Source organism: Coregonus clupeaformis, chromosome 5 (assembly GCF_020615455.1).
Source record: "Coregonus clupeaformis isolate EN_2021a chromosome 5, ASM2061545v1, whole genome shotgun sequence".
Classification (NCBI taxonomy): Eukaryota; Metazoa; Chordata; class Actinopteri; order Salmoniformes; family Salmonidae; genus Coregonus; species Coregonus clupeaformis.
Genome location: NC_059196.1, coordinates 42,801,197 through 42,819,751, shown reverse-complemented (window position 1 = coordinate 42,819,751; position 18,555 = coordinate 42,801,197). Strand labels below are relative to the sequence as shown.

The window sequence follows — 18,555 nt, the reverse complement described above, 5'->3', positions numbered from 1 at the left end:
TAAGGTTGGCATGGTGATTAAGGTTGGCATGGTGATAGAGTGGTGGTTAAGGTTGGCATGATGATAGAGTGGTGGTTAAGGTTGGCATGGTGATAGAGTGGTGGTTAAGGTTGGCATGATGATAGTGGTATTTAAGGTTGCCATGGTGATAGGGTGGTATTTAAGGTTGGCATGGTGATAGCGTGGTGGTTTTGGTTGGCATGGTGATAGAGTGGTGGTTTTGGTTGGCATGGTGATAGAGTGGTGGTTTTGGTTGGCATGGCGATAGAGTGGTAGTTTTGGTCGGCATGGTGATCGCGTGGTGGTTTTGGTCGGCATGGTGATCGCGTGGTGGTTTTGGTTGGCATGGTGATCGCGTGGTGGTTTTGGTTGGCATGGTGATAGCGTGGTGGTTAAGATTGGCAGGGGGGCTGGCAGAGTGACTCACCCCAGCGCAGCAGCACCTCTCTGGCCTTGGGCTTGCCCACCACGTGGGGCGGCTGGCACTGCCCTGGAGGCACCGCAGGAGTCTGGACCTGCAGAGTCTCTGACAGCTGGAACACAACAACAACATGTTAGGATGAGACAACACAACAACATGTTAGGATGAGACAACACAACACAACAACATGTTAGGATGAGACAACACAACAACATGTTAGGATGAGACAACACAACAACATGTTAGGATGAGACAACACAACAACAACAACATGTTAGGATGAGACAACACAACAACATGTTAGGATGAGACAACACAACAACAACAACATGTTAGGATGAGACAACACAACAACAACAACAACATGTTAGGATGAGACAACACAACAACAACATGTTAGGATGAGACAACACAACAACAACATGTTAGGATGAGACAACAACAACAACATGTTAGGATGAGACAACACAACAACAACAACATGTTAGGATGAGACAACACAACAACAACAACATGTTAGGATGAGACAACACAACAACATGTTAGGATGAGACAACAACAACAACAACATGTTAGGATGAGACAACACAACAACAACATGTTAGGATGAGACAACACAACAACAACAACATGTTAGGATGAGACAACACAACAACAACATGTTAGGATGAGACAACACAACAACATGTTAGGATGAGACAACACAACAACAACATGTTAGGATGAGACAACACAACAACAACATGTTAGGATGAGACAACACAACAACAACATGTTAGGATGAGACAACACAACAACAACATGTTAGGATGAGACAACACAACAACAACATGTTAGGATGAGACAACACAACAACAACATGTTAGGAGGAGACAACACAACAACAACATGTTAGGATGAGACAACAACAACAACATGTTAGGATGAGACAACACAACAACAACAACATGTTAGGATGAGACAACACAACAACAACATGTTAGGATGAGACAACACAACAACAACATGTTAGGATGAGACAACAGTATTTGGATAGGGAAACAAGACAACCCTCCATCTGTAAATAGGTAGGACAGCCTTACTCCCTGCCTTACAAACACATTTATATTTCAAATTATACAACTGATGAAAAACAATACATTAGCACAGTATCTATACATACGTAGGGAGTTTTAAAAATGTAGGACTACACTGCATATCATTGCCATGTTGATCTGCTGTGTATGTCCAGAGAAGACAGCCACCCAACGTATGAGCATTATGGCACGTTATTCAGCAACCCACAACAACAACAAAAAAAACGAACACTTAACAAAAACAAAAGCTTGGCATCATGAGTCATGTTTCTCCACGCCCTCAATGAATAAAGGCATTGATGCAGTAATATCGTACAACAGCTGAACTGGCTAATCAACAATTAGCCCAGCTTCCTACACCATTGCGGCGAGGGTTAACTCATTACAGCCCTCTGTCTTGCGCGTACATATGGTACGAGTCCCAAATGGCACCCTATTCCCTGTATAGTGCGCACTACTGAGCCCTAAGTAATGCACTATACAGGGAATAGTGTGCCATTTGGGACTCATCCCCATGAAGAAGATCATTAATGACCTCTACACGAGAAAACAGATGAATGGCAATCTCCTATTAGAAGCGGGCCAGAATTAGAAGGCATGGGCATAACTGGAATAAATACTCCTAGTGTCATTTATCAGATCATTATGAAGCAGAGGATCAGACCACACACAGCTGAGAGAGAAACAAAGCTGTGGAGAGAGTTTAGAAGTAGAAAGATATATCTAGAGAGAGTTTAGAAGTAGAAAGATATATCTAGAGAGAGTTTAGAAGTAGAAAGATATATCTAGAGAGAGTTTAGAAGTAGAAAGATACAGTGGGGGAAAAAAGTATTTAGTCAGCCACCAATTGTGCAAGTTCTCCCACTTAAAAAGATGAGAGAGGCCTGTAATTTTCATCATAGGTACACGTCAACTATGACAGACAAAATGAGGGTGGCTGACTAAATACTTTTTTCCCCCACTGTATATCTAGAGAGAGTTCAGAAGTAGAAAGATATATCTAGAGAGAGTTCAGAAGTAGAAAGATATATCTAGAGAGAGTTTAGAAGTAGAAAGATATATCTAGAGAGAGTTTAGAAGTAGAAAGATATATATCTAGAGAGAGTTTAGAAGTAGAAAGATATATATCTAGAGAGAGTTTAGAAGTAGAAAGATATATATCTAGAGAGAGTTTAGAAGTAGAAAGATATATATCTAGAGAGAGCCATGCAAATAGAAGGAGATAGAAATAGATGTGTTTTCTTGTGTTAGCTATATCACGAGTGACAGAGACACAACGGTGAGAAACATCACCGACAAAGACAGATACGGCTGGTCCGAAGCTCTCACGGCTGCGAGGACTGCGTGTCGTTCGCTCGAGTACATGCAGAGTTGTATATGTGTGGGTGCAGTAAGGTGATGACTCACTGGGCTCTGGCCCCCCTCACTCATGCAGTAAACTCTGGTCTGGTAGGAGTGGCCTGGTTTCAGCCCCTCACACGCATGCTCCATGGCTGGACCACTGTACGCCAGCTCCCAAGACACGCCTAGAGACACACATACAGGGACACACACACACACACACACACACACACACACGGACAGAGACACACACACACAGACACACAAACAGAGAGACATGAACACATGGACACACACACACACAGAAACACACACTACTAAGCGATCTTGTTCTTGTTAAATACTGTGCCTTCAGAAAGCATTCATACAGTAACCCCTTGATTTATTCCACATTTTGTTGTGTTACAGCCAGAATTCAAAATTGATTAAATACGTGTTTTTTTCTCTCACACATCTACACACAATATCCCATAAGGACAAAGTGAAAACATGTTTTTATACATTTTTGCAAACGTACTGAAAATGAAATACAGAAATATCTCATTTATATAAAGTATTCACACCCCTGAGTCAATACATGTTAGAATCACCTTTGGCAGCGATTTCAGATGTGAGTCTTTCTGGGTAAGTCTCTAAGAGCTTTGCACAGCAGGATTGCACAATATTTGCACATTATTCTTTTAAAATTATTCAAGATCTGTCAAGTTGGTTGTTGATCATTGCTAGACAGCCATTTTCAAGTCTTGCCATTAGATTTTCATTCCGATTTAAGTCAAAACTGTAACTCGGCCACTCAAGAACATTCAATGTCTTCTTGGTAAGCAACTCCAGTGTATATTTGGCCTTGTGTTTTTAGGTTATTGTTCTGCTGAAAGGTGAGTTTGTCTCCCAGTGCCTGTTGGAAAGCAGACTGAACCAGGTTTTCCTCTAGGATTTTGCCTGTGCTTAGCTAAAAAAAACTCCCTAGTCTTTGTCGATGACAAGCATACCCATAACATGATGCAGCCACCATCATGTTTGAAAATATGAAGAGTGGTACACTGTGTTGTGTTGGATTTGTCCCAAACAGGCTTCCTTCTTTTCACTTTGTCATTTAGGTTAGTATTGTGGAGTAACTACAATGTTGTTGATCCATCCTCAGTTTTCTCCTGTCACAGCCATTAAACTGTTTTAAAGTCACCATTGGCCTCATGGTGAAATCCCTGAGCGGTTTCCTTCCTCTCCGGCAACTGAGTTAGGAAGGACGCCTGTATCTTTGTAGTGACTGGGTGTATTGAAACACCATCCAAAGTGTAATTAATAACTTCATCATGCTCAAAGGGATATTCAATTTCTGCTTTTTTATTTCTACCCATCTACCAATAGGTGCCCTTCTTTGTGAGGCATTGGAAAGCCTCCCTGGTCTTTATGGTTGAATCTGTGTTTGAAATTCACTGCTCGACTGAGGGAACTTACAGATAATTGTATGTGTGGGGTACAGACGAGGTAGTCATTCAAAAATCATGTTAAAACACGATTATTGCACACAGAGTGAGTCCATGCAACTTATGTGACTTGTAAAGCAAATTCTTACTCCTGAACTTATTTAGGCTTGCCATAAACAAAGGGGTTGAACACTTATTGCCTCAAGACATTTCGGCTTTTCATTATTGAATTTGTAAATATTTCTAAAAACATAATTTCACTTTTACATTATGTGGTATTGAGTGTAGGCCAGGGACACAAAATCTCAATATAATCCATTTTAAATTCAGGCTGTAACACAACAAAATGTGGAAAAAGTCAATGGGTGTGAATACTTTCTGAAGGCACAGTATCTTGAAAACTACTGTGGGTTGCTAAAAAGCACTACACAAATAAAACAGATTACTGTTATCAAGTTTCTCCTTCTGTTTTTCTTGCTCTCTGGGGTTCAGGCTGGGTAACTGGAAAGCTATCTGGGGTTCAGGCTGGGTAACTGGAAAGCTCTCTGGGGTTCAGGTTGGGTAACTGGAAAGCTCTCTGGGGTTCAGGCTGGTTAACTGGAAAGCTCTCTGGGGTTCAGGCTGGGTAACTGGAAAGCTCTCTGGGGTTCAGGCTGGGTAACTGGAAAGCTCTCTGGGGTTCAGGTTGGGTAACTGGAAAGCTCTCTGGGGTTCAGGCTGGGTAACTGGAAAGCTCTTTGGGGTTCAGGTTGGGTAACTGGAAAGCTCTCTGGGGTTCAGGCTGAGTAACTGGAAAGCTCTCTGGGGTTCAGGCTGGGTAACTGGAAAGCTCTCTCTGGGGTTCAGGCTGGGTAACTGGAAAGCTCTCTGGGGTTCAGGCTGAGTAACTGGAAAGCTCTCTCTGGGGTTCAGGTTGGGTAACTGGAAAGCTCTCTGGGGTTCAGGCTGGGTAACTGGAAAGCTCTCTGGGGTTCAGGCTGGGTAACTAGAAAGCTCTCTGGGGTTCAGGCAGGGTAACTGGAAAGCTCTCTGGGGTTCAGGCAGGGTAACTGGAAAGCTCTCTGGGGTTCAGGTTGGGTAACTGGAAAGCTCTCTGGGGTTCAGGCTGGGTAACTGGAAAGCTCTCTGGGGTTCAGGCTGGGTAACTAGAAAGCTCTCTGGGGTTCAGGCAGGGTAACTGGAAAGCTCTCTGGGGTTCAGGTTGGGTAACTGGAAAGCTCTCTGGGGTTCAGGCTGGGTAACTGGAAAGCTCTCTGGGGTTCAGGCTGGGTGACTGGAAAGCTCTCTGGGGTTCAGGCTGGGTAACTGGAAAGCTCTCTGGGGTTCAGGCTGGGTAACTGGAAAGCTCTCTCTGGGGTTCAGGCTGGTTAACTAGAAAGCTCTTACTGATGTATAAAGGGATTTATAAAATAAATGATTTGTAGTTGAAACTTACCGCTTAGTCCCTCAGATATCTCCACCACGTATTTGGTCACTTCAGCCCCTCCATTATCTTTAGGAGGTTCTAGAGAGAGAATACAACTATTCTGTCAAGTCATACAGCTTGATATCTTTCCTTTCTGCTCTGGATGAACGTCTCTAACGCTCTGTTAAAGAGTCATGAGCCAGCAGGCCATATTAATAGACAATGGGTTGCATCCCAAATGGCAACACCCTATTCCCTATATAGTACACTACTTTTGACCAGGCCAGTACTCTTGATCACACCAAGGGTGGCCATTGGGATCAACAGACATGAAAACAAACAAAGCTCTGGTAGCACAGATGCATCTGTGACAGGGGGTTTTGATCGGTATCACCGTTGGGAGCAGATCAGACATTTCTTTGTGTGTGTGTTGGTGATGATTGCGTGTGTGTGTGAGATGATGATGATGATGATTGCGTCTGTGTGTGCGCGTGCATGTATGTGTGTCTCTACTCACCCCATGCCAGTCTGAAGGAGTTGGGCAGTACCCTGCCTCTGATGACAGGTCTACATGGTCCCCCTGGTCTGTCTGGACAGGTAGTGAACTCTGCCACCTGACTGGGGTTACTCTTCCCCTCAGTGTTGTAGGCTGCCACCTGCAGGATGGGAGGAGATACTGCAGCAGTCAGGAATCACAATCATAGAAAAGGAAAGACTAGATATTATATATTCCACATTCCTCATCCAGGCTTTTATTGGAAGTATTTCTATATTCACAATATCACTCATCATGAGACACTCATGAATCCCATCTATCATACATTAATTATCCAGCAGACAAATGCCAACTCTCGCCAGCGCTCACATGACTGTGTTTTGTTGATTGGCCTGTACAGAGCTAGGGAAAACACTACGATGGAAAATGAAGTGGGGGGGCTGTCAAAGTTTTGACCCCTAGTTGCAGCAAACTTTCCCAAACCATCTTGCTGCTTAATGTGTAAATATATGTTCATATCAAATCAAATTGTATTTGTCACATGCCCCGAATAAAACAGGTGTGGACCTTACCGTGAAATGCTTACTTACAAGCCCTTAACCAACAACGCAGTTAAGAAAATATGTACTAAATAAACTAGAGTAAAAGAAAAATGTATAACGAAGCTATATACAGGGGGTACCGGTACAGAGTCAATGTGCGGGGGTACAGGTTAGTCCATGGAATAACGAGGCTATATACAGGGGGTACCGGTACAGAGTCAATGTGCGGGGGTACAGGTTAGTCCAGGTAATATGTACATGTAGGTGGGGTAAAGGGACTATTCCTAGATAAACAGCAAATAGCAGCAGGGTCAATGAAAATAGTAAAGGTAGCGATTTGATTAACTGTTCAGCACTCTTTAGCTTGGGGGTAGAAGCTGTCAAGGCGCCTTTTGGACCTAGACTTGGCGCTCCGGTACCGCTTGCCGTGCGGTAGCAGAGGGAACAGTCTATGACTTGGGTGACTGGAGTCTTTGACCATCTTTTGGGCCTTCCTCTGACACCGCCTGGTATAGAGGTCCTGGATGGCAGGAAGCTTGGCCCCAGTGATGTACTGGACTGTACGCAATACCCTCTGTAGCACCTTACAGTCGGATGTCGAGCAGTTGTCATACCAGGCGGTGATGCAACAGGTCAGGATGCTCTCGATGGAGCAGCTGTATCACTTTTTGAGGATCTGGGGACCCATGCCAAATCTCTTCAGTCTCCTGAGGGGGAATAGGTGTTGTCGTGCCCTCTTCACGACTGTCTTTGTGTGTTTGGACCATAATAGTTTATTGATAATGTGGACACCAAGGAACTTGATGCTCTCGACCCGCTCCACTACAGCACAGTTGATGTGAATGGGGGCGTGTTCGGCCCTCCTTTTCCTGTAGTCCACGATCAGCTCCTTTGTCTTGCTCACGTTGAGGGAGAGGTTGTTGTCGTGGCACCACACTGCCAGGTCTCTGACCTCCTCCCTATAGGCTGTCTCATCGTTGTCTGTGATCAGGCCTACCACCGTTGTGTCGTCAGCAAACTTAATGATGGTGTTGGAGTCGTGCCTGGCCATGCAGTCATGGGTGAACAGGGAGTACAGGAGGGGACTGAGCACGCACCCCTGAGGGCCCCCCGTGTTGAGGATCAGTGTGGCAGATGTGTTGTTGCCTACCCTCACCACCTGGGGGCGGCCCGTCAGGAAGTCCAGGATCCAGTTGCAGAGGGAGGTGTTTAGTCCCAGGGTTCTTAGCTTAGTGATGAGCTTGGAGGGCACTATAGTGTTGAACGCTGAGCTGTAGTCAATGAACAGTATTCTCACATAGGTGTTTCTTTTGTCCAGGTGGGAAAGGGCAGTTTGGAGTGCAATTGAGATTGCGTCATCTGTGGATCTGTTGGGTAGGTATGAGAATTGGAGTGGGTCTAGGGTTTCCGGGATGATGGTGTTGACGTGAGCCATGACCAGGCTTTCAAAGCACTTCATGGCTACAGACGTGAGTGCTACAGGTCGGTAGTCATTTAGCCAAGTTATCTTGGCGTTCTTGGGCACAGGGACTATGGTGGTCTGCTTGAAACATGTAGGTATTACAGACTTGGTCAGGGAAAGGTTGAAAATGTCAGTGAAGACACTTGCTAGTTGGTCCGTGCATGATCTGAGTACTGGTCCTGGTAATCCATCTGGCCCTGCGGCCTTGTGAATGTTGACCTGTTTAAAGGTCTTACGCAAATCGGCTACGCAGAGCGTGATCACACAGTCTTATTCCTGTATTGATGCTTTGCCTGTTTGATGATTCAACTGAGGGCATAGCGGGATTTCTTATAAGCGTCCAGATTAGTTAGCTCTAGCTTTTAGCTCAGTGCGGATGTTGCTTGTTATCCATGTCTTCTGGTTGGGATATGTACAGTGGGGAGAACAAGTATTTGATACACTGCCGATTTTGCAGGTTTTCCTACTTACAAAGCATGTAGAGTTTTAGATTCCGTCTCTCACAGTTGAAGTGTACCTATGATAAAAATTACAGACCTCTTAGGCAGACCTATAACCACTGCCCACAGAATGAGGTGGAAACTGAGCTGTACTTCCTAACCTCCTGCCAAATGCATGACCACATTAGAGATCCATATTTCCCACAGACCAACAAAGAATTTGAAAACAAATCAAACAAGATTTGTGGCCCATTGGCATGAGAAAAGGGCAACCAGTGGAGAACAAACAACATTGTAAATACCACCAATATTTACCTGTTTATTTAACTTCCCCTACTATTCGTACTACAACTATTTGCACATTGCTATCACTCTGATTTGTGTGTAATATTTACTGTGGTGTTGTTTTATCTCTTCTCACTTTTGTTTATTTCAATTTTATTGGCAATGTAAACAAGTTTTCCATGCCAATAAAGCCCTTTGAATTGAATTGACACAGAGAGAGAGAGAGAGAGAGTGAGGGGAGCAGAGAGAGTGAGGGGAGCAGAGAGACAGGGACAGAGGGAGGGAAAGTGCGCTGAAAAGTGATTCAATTCAGCCTGTATTTGACCCTGATGATTTTAACAACTAGACTTATAATCAACCCCCCCTTGCGTTGTGAGAAAACACATGTTCAGCTCCAATGGGCTGCTTGACCCCTTCCAGTCAGAGTTCACAATAAAGGCCAGTTTACCTTTTCCCACAATGCTTACCTAACTAGCCACTGATTGGCCTCCCTGTGTGAGGGATTGTGGACAGGTACTGTTACCCTGAGAGCCAGGATGAGTCCCAAATTGAACCCTTTTCCTTAAAATAGTGGACTACTTTTGACCAAGGCCCATAGGGTTCTGGTCAATAGTACTGCACTATATAGGGAATAGGGTGCCATTAGGGACACAGCCACAGCTCCACTGCAGGCAGTGGGAGGGGAGACTAGACTAATACCATTAGATCCCTGCAGTCATATGAGTCATAGACCGCTGTGTGCCAATCACCCTCCTCTCCTCATCATCCCCACTTCCTCTCCTCTCCTCTCCTCCTCCTCCCCCAGACAGTAAGACACTGATCCCTAGTCTAATTAACCCTGAAGATCAAACAGCAGTGATCAGACACCCCACGGGGCTCTACTTCTCTCTGGCTCCCACTCTTTCCTTCTACATCTCTATTGTTCCTCTCTCTGTCTCGGCATCCTCGCCCGTTGCTCTCACTTTTTCTCTCCCTCTCACTCCTCTTACCATCTCACTTCTGTCTTTCTCGCTCTCAGTATGGCTCTAGACCAGGGGTGTCAAACGTACGGCCCGCGGGCCGGATCAGGCCCGCAAACGGGTTTAATCCGGCCCACGAGATGATTAAAAAAAAAAAAAAAAAAAAAAAGATTTTTTTTTTTTTTTTTTTACGTATAAAAATGCGCAGAAATTTTTCAATAAAATAAACTGCTGTTCCAATTGCGTCCACTGGATGGCGAAATAGCAATTGTGTTAAGCAAGCAAACTGTTTATACCGGGGCAGAGCAAGTAGGTCAAGCACGTGAAGCCAATGAGCTACTTTGTTTTGCCCGCGATATTTATTACGGCTTCTACTTTTAACATTATGTGCTTTGGCACCCTCATTGCCCCAATATGTCTCTGTCAAAAAAGAGAAAAGTGGACGCAGAGTGCAGAGTGTTCCAAGAAATATGGTCATCCTATTTAATCACGGAATTGAATGGGAAAGCTGTATGTTTGGTGTGTTCAGAGCATGTTGCAGTGCTGAAAGAATATAACCTTCGTCGCCACTATGTGAGTCTTCATGCCGACAAATATGACAACTTTCAAGGACAGCGGAGATGAGAGAAGGTGAATGAACTGTTGGCGGGTCTGAAGAAACAGCAGTCTGTGTTTACTCACAGCCGAGACATCAGTGACGCTGCAGTGAAAGCTAGCTACCTCATTGCTAATGAAATCGCAGTGGCTTCAAAACCATTTAGTGAGGGTGAATTTGTAAAAACATGCATGATGAAGGCAGCGGAGATTGTGTGCCCTGAAAAGCGGCAGGCTTTTGCAAATATCAGCCTGACAAGAAACACAGTTGCAGACAGGATTTCCGATCTTTCAGTGGATTTGGACAGCCAGTTGAAGCAAAAAGTAAAGTCATTTATTGCGTTTTCGGTTGCAATTGATGAAAGCACGGACATTACAGATGTTGCACAACTGGCCATTTTTTCATCCGCGGAGTTGATGACACATTGACCGTCACCGAGGAGTTCGTGGAGTTGGTGCCGATGACAGATACAACGACAGCAGCTGATATTTTTACCGCACTTCGTCGGGCGCGCTGGACAGGGTCGAAGTGGACTGGTCCCGCGCTGTCAGCCTGGCTACAGATGGTGCGCCCTCAATGATCGGGAAAAAGCAGGCGTTGTGACAAAGTTCAGAGAGAAAGTGCAATCTGCAAATGGAGGACGTGATTTTTTGACTTTTCACTGTATTTTGCACCAGGAGGCTTTGTGTTGCAAGTCATTAAAGATGGATAACGTCATGAAGGTGGTCATCCAAACTGTTAATTTCATCCGATCCAGAAGCCTGAATCACCGTCAGTTTGACAGCCTTCTCAGAGAGAAAGACCACATCTATGGCCTGCCATACCACACTGAGGTAAGATGGTTAAGCCGAGGTGCTGTGCTGAGGCGTTTCTTTGATTTACGAGAAGAAATTGAACAGTTCATGGAAGAAAAGGGCAAACCAGTGTTAGAATTTCATTCCGCAGAATGGATGCCGGACCTTGCATTTATGGTGGATGTTACAGAGCACCTGAATAACTTGAACAAACAGCTGCAAGGGCGCAACAAAGTTGTCACGCAGTATTATGACAGCATACGTTCTTTCAAGTTGAAGCTGTCATTGTGGGAGACGCAACTTGCCGGTGGTGATGCAGCTCACTTCCCCTGTCTGAAAAATGTGTGCGCGACCCAACATGTGGCAGACATGAAGCGGTTCAAAGATAAAATAACTGGACTGTTACGGGAGTTTGAGCAACGCTTTCAGATTTATGTTTATATGTTTTTATGTTGATGTGCTATTGTTTTTAATTGATTTTATTTTATTTGTATATTTAACCTATTCTTGACTCTGTGGTTCTTGCACTTGTTTGGGGAACAGGATTTCATTATTTTTATCTACATTTCTGCCTGAGAAATGACACCTGATATAGTTCTGTGATCTGTGAAACAGTTCTGTTAATCACTGAGGCATTGTGTGTTTGTGTGTTCTTTTTTCTTTAGAATTTTCAAATAAACTTGACGTGTTTTATGATTAATAGTGATGTTGTGCTTGTACTATTTTGGACACACTGTCCTCAGGCTCCAGCTTTATGTTGTATGTTGATCGTATTAAAACAAAGAAAACAATCTGAAGTTGTTGTTTTTAAGTTATATATACCATGATTTTTCCGGTCCGGCGCACTTGGGAATAGATTTTCCTCCATGTGGCCCCTGAGCTAAAATGAGTTTGACACCCCTGCTCTAGACTCTTACTGTATTAGTTGTATGGCTCTAGACTCTTACTGTATTAGTTGTATGACTATAGACTCTTACTGTATTAGTTGTATGACTCTAGACTCTTACTGTATTAGTTGTATGGCTCTATAGACTGTATTAGTTGTATGGCTCTATAGACTGTATTAGTTGTATGGCTCTAGACTCTTACTGTATTAGTTGTATGACTCTATAGACTGTATCAGTTGTATGACTCTATAGACTGTATTAGTTGTATGACTCTATAGACTGTATTAGTTGTATGACTATAGACTGTATTAGTTGTATGACTCTATAGACTGTATTAGTTGTATGACTCTATAGACTGTATTAGTTGTATGACTCTATAGACTGTATTAGTTGTATGACTCTATAGACTGTATTAGTTGTATGACTCTAGACTCTTACTGTATTAGTTGTATGGCTCTATAGACTGTATTAGTTGTATGACTCTATAGACTGTATTAGTTGTATTACTCTATAGACTATTAGTTGTATGACTCTATAGACTGTATTAGTTGTATGACTCTAGACTCTTACTGTATTAGTTGTATGACTCTATAGACTGTATTAGTTGTATGACTATAGACTGTATTAGTTGTATTACTCTATAGACTGTATTAGTTGTATTACTCTATAGACTATTAGTTGTATGACTCTATAGACTGTATTAGTTGTATGACTCTATAGACTGTATTAGTTGTATGACTCTATAGACTGTATTAATGGTATGACTATATAGACTGTATTAGTTGTATGGCTCTAGACTCTTACTGTATTAGTTGTATGACTATAGACTGTATTAGTTGTATGACTCTATAGACTGTATTAGTTGTATGACTCTATAGACTGTATTAGTTGTATGACTCTAGACTGTATTAGTTGTATGGCTCTATAGACTGTATTAGTTGTATGGCTCTAGACTCTTACTGTATTAGTTGTATGACTATAGACTGTATTAGTTGTATGACTCTATAGACTGTATTAGTTGTATGACTCTATAGACTGTATTAGTTGTATGACTCTATAGACTGTATTAGTTGTATGACTATAGACTGTATTAGTTGTATGACTCTATAGACTGTATTAGTTGTATGACTCTAGACTCTTACTGTATTAGTTGTATGGCTCTATAGACTGTATTAGTTGTATGACTCTATAGACTGTATTAGTTGTATTACTCTATAGACTATTAGTTGTATGACTCTATAGACTGTATTAGTTGTATGACTCTAGACTCTTACTGTATTAGTTGTATGGCTCTAGACTCTTACTGTATTAGTTGTATGACTCTATAGACTGTATTAGTTGTATGGCTCTATAGACTGTATTAGTTGTATGACTCTATAGACTGTATTAGTTGTATGGCTCTATAGACTGTATTAGTTGTATGACTCTATAGACTGTATTAGTTGTATGGCTCTATAGACTATTAGTTGTATGACTCTATAGACTGTATTAGTTGTATGACTCTATAGACTGTATTAGTTGTATGGCTCTATAGACTGTATTAGTTGTATGGCTCTATAGACTGTATTAGTTGTATGGCTCTATAGACTGTATTAGTTGTATGACTATAGACTGTATTAGTTGTATGACTATAGACTGTATCAGTTGTATGACTCTATAGACTGTATTAGTTGTATGACTCTATAGACAGTATTAGTTGTATGACTCTATAGACAGTATTAGTTGTATGACTCTATAGACTGTATTAGTTGTATGACTCTATAGACTGTATTAGTTGTATGACTCTATAGACTGTATTAGTTGTATGACTCTATAGACTGTATTAGTTGTATGACTCTATAGACTGTATTAGTTGTATGACTCTATAGACTGTATTAGTTGTATGACTCTATAGACTGTATTAGTTGTATGGCTCTAGACTCTTACTGTATTAGTTGTATGACTATAGACTGTATTAGTTGTATGACTCTATAGACAGTATTAGTTGTATGACTCTATAGACTGTATTAGTTGTATGGCTCTAGACTCTTACTGTATTAGTTGTATGACTCTAGACTCTTACTGTATTAGTTGTATGACTATAGACTCTTACTGTATTAGTTGTATGGCTCTAGACTCTTACTGTATTAGTTGTATGGCTCTAGACTCTTACTGTATTAGTTGTATGACTATAGACTCTTACTGTATTAGTTGTATGACTATAGACTCTTACTGTATTAGTTGTATGGCTCTAGACTCTTACTGTATTAGTTGTATGACTATATACTGTATTAGTTGTATGACTCTATAGACTGTATTAGTTGTATGACTCTATAGACTGTATTAGTTGTATGACTATAGACTGTATTAGTTGTATGACTATAGACTGTATCAGTTGTATGACTCTATAGACTGTATTAGTTGTATTACTCTATAGACTGTATTAGTTGTATGGCTCTATAGACTGTATTAGTTGTATGGCTCTATAGACTGTATTAGTTGTATGACTCTATAGACTGTATTAGTTGTATGACTCTATAGACTGTATTAGTTGTATGACTCTATAGACTGTATTAGTTGTATGACTCTATAGACTGTATTAGTTGTATGACTCTATAGACTGTATTAGTTGTATGACTCTATAGACTGTATTAGTTGTATGACTATAGACTGTATTAGTTGTATGACTCTATAGACTGTATTAGTTGTATGACTCTAGACTCTTACTGTATTAGTTGTATGGCTCTATAGACTGTATTAGTTGTATGACTCTATAGACTGTATTAGTTGTATTACTCTATAGACTATTAGTTGTATGACTCTATAGACTGTATTAGTTGTATGACTCTAGACTCTTACTGTATTAGTTGTATGGCTCTAGACTCTTACTGTATTAGTTGTATGACTCTATAGACTGTATTAGTTGTATGGCTCTATAGACTGTATTAGTTGTATGACTCTATAGACTGTATTAGTTGTATGGCTCTATAGACTGTATTAGTTGTATGACTCTATAGACTGTATTAGTTGTATGGCTCTATAGACTATTAGTTGTATGACTCTATAGACTGTATTAGTTGTATGACTCTATAGACTGTATTAGTTGTATGGCTCTATAGACTGTATTAGTTGTATGGCTCTATAGACTGTATTAGTTGTATGGCTCTATAGACTGTATTAGTTGTATGACTATAGACTGTATTAGTTGTATGACTATAGACTGTATCAGTTGTATGACTCTATAGACTGTATTAGTTGTATGACTCTATAGACAGTATTAGTTGTATGACTCTATAGACAGTATTAGTTGTATGACTCTATAGACTGTATTAGTTGTATGACTCTATAGACTGTATTAGTTGTATGACTCTATAGACTGTATTAGTTGTATGACTCTATAGACTGTATTAGTTGTATGACTCTATAGACTGTATTAGTTGTATGACTCTATAGACTGTATTAGTTGTATGACTCTATAGACTGTATTAGTTGTATGGCTCTAGACTCTTACTGTATTAGTTGTATGACTATAGACTGTATTAGTTGTATGACTCTATAGACAGTATTAGTTGTATGACTCTATAGACTGTATTAGTTGTATGGCTCTAGACTCTTACTGTATTAGTTGTATGACTCTAGACTCTTACTGTATTAGTTGTATGACTATAGACTCTTACTGTATTAGTTGTATGGCTCTAGACTCTTACTGTATTAGTTGTATGGCTCTAGACTCTTACTGTATTAGTTGTATGACTATAGACTCTTACTGTATTAGTTGTATGACTATAGACTCTTACTGTATTAGTTGTATGGCTCTAGACTCTTACTGTATTAGTTGTATGACTATATACTGTATTAGTTGTATGACTCTATAGACTGTATTAGTTGTATGACTCTATAGACTGTATTAGTTGTATGACTATAGACTGTATTAGTTGTATGACTATAGACTGTATCAGTTGTATGACTCTATAGACTGTATTAGTTGTATTACTCTATAGACTGTATTAGTTGTATGGCTCTATAGACTGTATTAGTTGTATGACTCTATAGACAGTATTAGTTGTATGACTCTATAGACTGTATTAGTTGTATGGCTCTAGACTCTTACTGTATTAGTTGTATGACTCTAGACTCTTACTGTATTAGTTGTATGACTATAGACTCTTACTGTATTAGTTGTATGGCTCTAGACTCTTACTGTATTAGTTGTATGGCTCTAGACTCTTACTGTATTAGTTGTATGACTATAGACTCTTACTGTATTAGTTGTATGACTATAGACTCTTACTGTATTAGTTGTATGGCTCTAGACTCTTACTGTATTAGTTGTATGACTATATACTGTATTAGTTGTATGACTCTATAGACTGTATTAGTTGTATGACTCTATAGACTGTATTAGTTGTATGACTATAGACTGTATTAGTTGTATGACTATAGACTGTATCAGTTGTATGACTCTATAGACTGTATTAGTTGTATGACTCTAGACTCTATAGACTGTTTTAGTTGTATGACTCTATAGACTGTATTAGTTGTATGACTATAGACTGTATTAGTTGTATGGCTCTATAGACTGTTTTAGTTGTATGACTATAGACTGTATTAATTGTATGACTCTATAGACTGTATTAGTTGTATGACTCTATAGACTGTATTAGTTGTATGACTCTATAGACTGTATTAGTTGTATGACTCTATAGACTGTATTAGTTGTATGACTCTATAGATTGTATTAGTTGTATGACTCTATAGATTGTATCAGTTGTATGACTCTATAGACTGTATCAGTTGTATGACTCTATATACTGTATTAGTTGTATGACTATAGACTGTATTAGTTGTATGACTATAGACTGTATTAGTTGTATGACTCTATAGACTGTATTAGTTGTATGACTATAGACTGTATTAGTTGTATGACTCTATAGACTGTATTAGTTGTATGACTCTATAGACTGTATTAGTTGTATGACTCTATAGACTGTATTAGTTGTATGACTATAGACTGTATTAGTTGTATGACTATAGACTGTATTAGTTGTATGACTCTATAGACTGTATTAGTTGTATGACTCTATAGACTGTATTAGTTGTATGACTATAGACTGTATTAGTTGTATGACTATAGACTGTATTAGTTGTATGACTATAGACTGTATTAGTTGTATGACTATAGACTGTATTAGTTGTATGACTCTATAGACTGTATTAGTTGTATGACTATAGACTGTATTAGTTGTATTACTCTATAGACTGTATTAGTTGTATGGCTCTATAGACTGTATTAGTTGTATGGCTCTAGACTCTTACTGTATTAGTTGTATGACTCTATAGACTGTATTAGTTGTATGACTATAGACTGTATTAGTTGTATGACTCTATAGACTGTATTAGTTGTATGACTCTATAGACTATTAGTTGTATGACTATAGACTGTATTAGTTGTATGACTCTATAGACTGTATTAGTTGTATGACTATAGACTGTATTAGTTGTATTACTCTATAGACTGTATTAGTTGTATGACTCTATAGACTGTATTAGTTGAATGACTCTATAGACTGTATTAGTTGTATGACTCTATAGGACTGTATTAGTTGTATGACTCTATAGACTGTATTAGTTGTATGACTATAGACTGTATTAGTTGTATGACTCTATAGACTGTATTAGTTGTATGACTCTATAGACTGTATTAGTTGTATGACTCTATAGACTGTATTAGTTGTATGACTCTATAGACTATTAGTTGTATGACTATAGACTGTATTAGTTGTATGACTCTATAGACTGTATTAGTTGTATGACTATAGACTGTATTAGTTGTATTACTCTATAGACTATTAGTTGTATGACTCTATAGACTGTATTAGTTGAATGACTCTATAGACTGTATTAGTTGTATGACTCTATAGGACTGTATTAGTTGTATGACTCTATAGACTGTATTAGTTGTATGACTATAGACTGTATTAGTTGTATGACTCTATAGACTGTATTAGTTGTATGACTCTATAGGACTGTATTAGTTGTATGACTCTATAGACTGTATTAGTTGTATGACTATAGACTGTATTAGTTGTATGACTATAGACTGTATTAGTTGTATGACTCTAGACTGTATTAGTTGTATGACTCTATAGACTGTATTAGTTGTATGACTCTATAGACTGTATTAGTTGTATGACTCTATAGACTGTATTAGTTGTATGACTCTATAGACTGTATTAGTTGTATGACTCTATAGACTGTATTAGTTGTATGACTCTATAGACTGTATTAGTTGTATGACTCTATAGACTGTATTAATTGTATGACTCTATAGACTGTATTAGTTGTATGACTCTATAGACTGTATTAGTTGTATGACTCTATAGACTGTATTAGTTGTATGACTCTATAGACTGTATTAGTTGTATGACTATAGACTGTATTAGTTGTAT

General features: G+C 39.8%; 1 protein-coding gene across 4 annotated transcripts in view; it reads right to left on the bottom strand.

The window, feature by feature from the left end:
* fndc3a (fibronectin type III domain containing 3A) overlaps positions 1-18,555 on the bottom strand; it is a 206,400-nt gene that overhangs the window by 35,471 nt on the left and 152,374 nt on the right. For all 4 annotated transcript variants that reach the window (XM_045214559.1, XM_045214560.1, XM_045214558.1 and 1 more), the window contains 4 exons: positions 6,185-6,323; positions 5,698-5,766; positions 2,905-3,023; positions 428-533 (listed from right to left, as the gene is read on the bottom strand). In XM_045214559.1, coding sequence (XP_045070494.1) covers positions 428-533; positions 2,905-3,023; positions 5,698-5,766; positions 6,185-6,323 — 433 coding nt within the window. The remainder of the gene's footprint in view (positions 1-427; positions 534-2,904; positions 3,024-5,697; positions 5,767-6,184; positions 6,324-18,555) is intronic.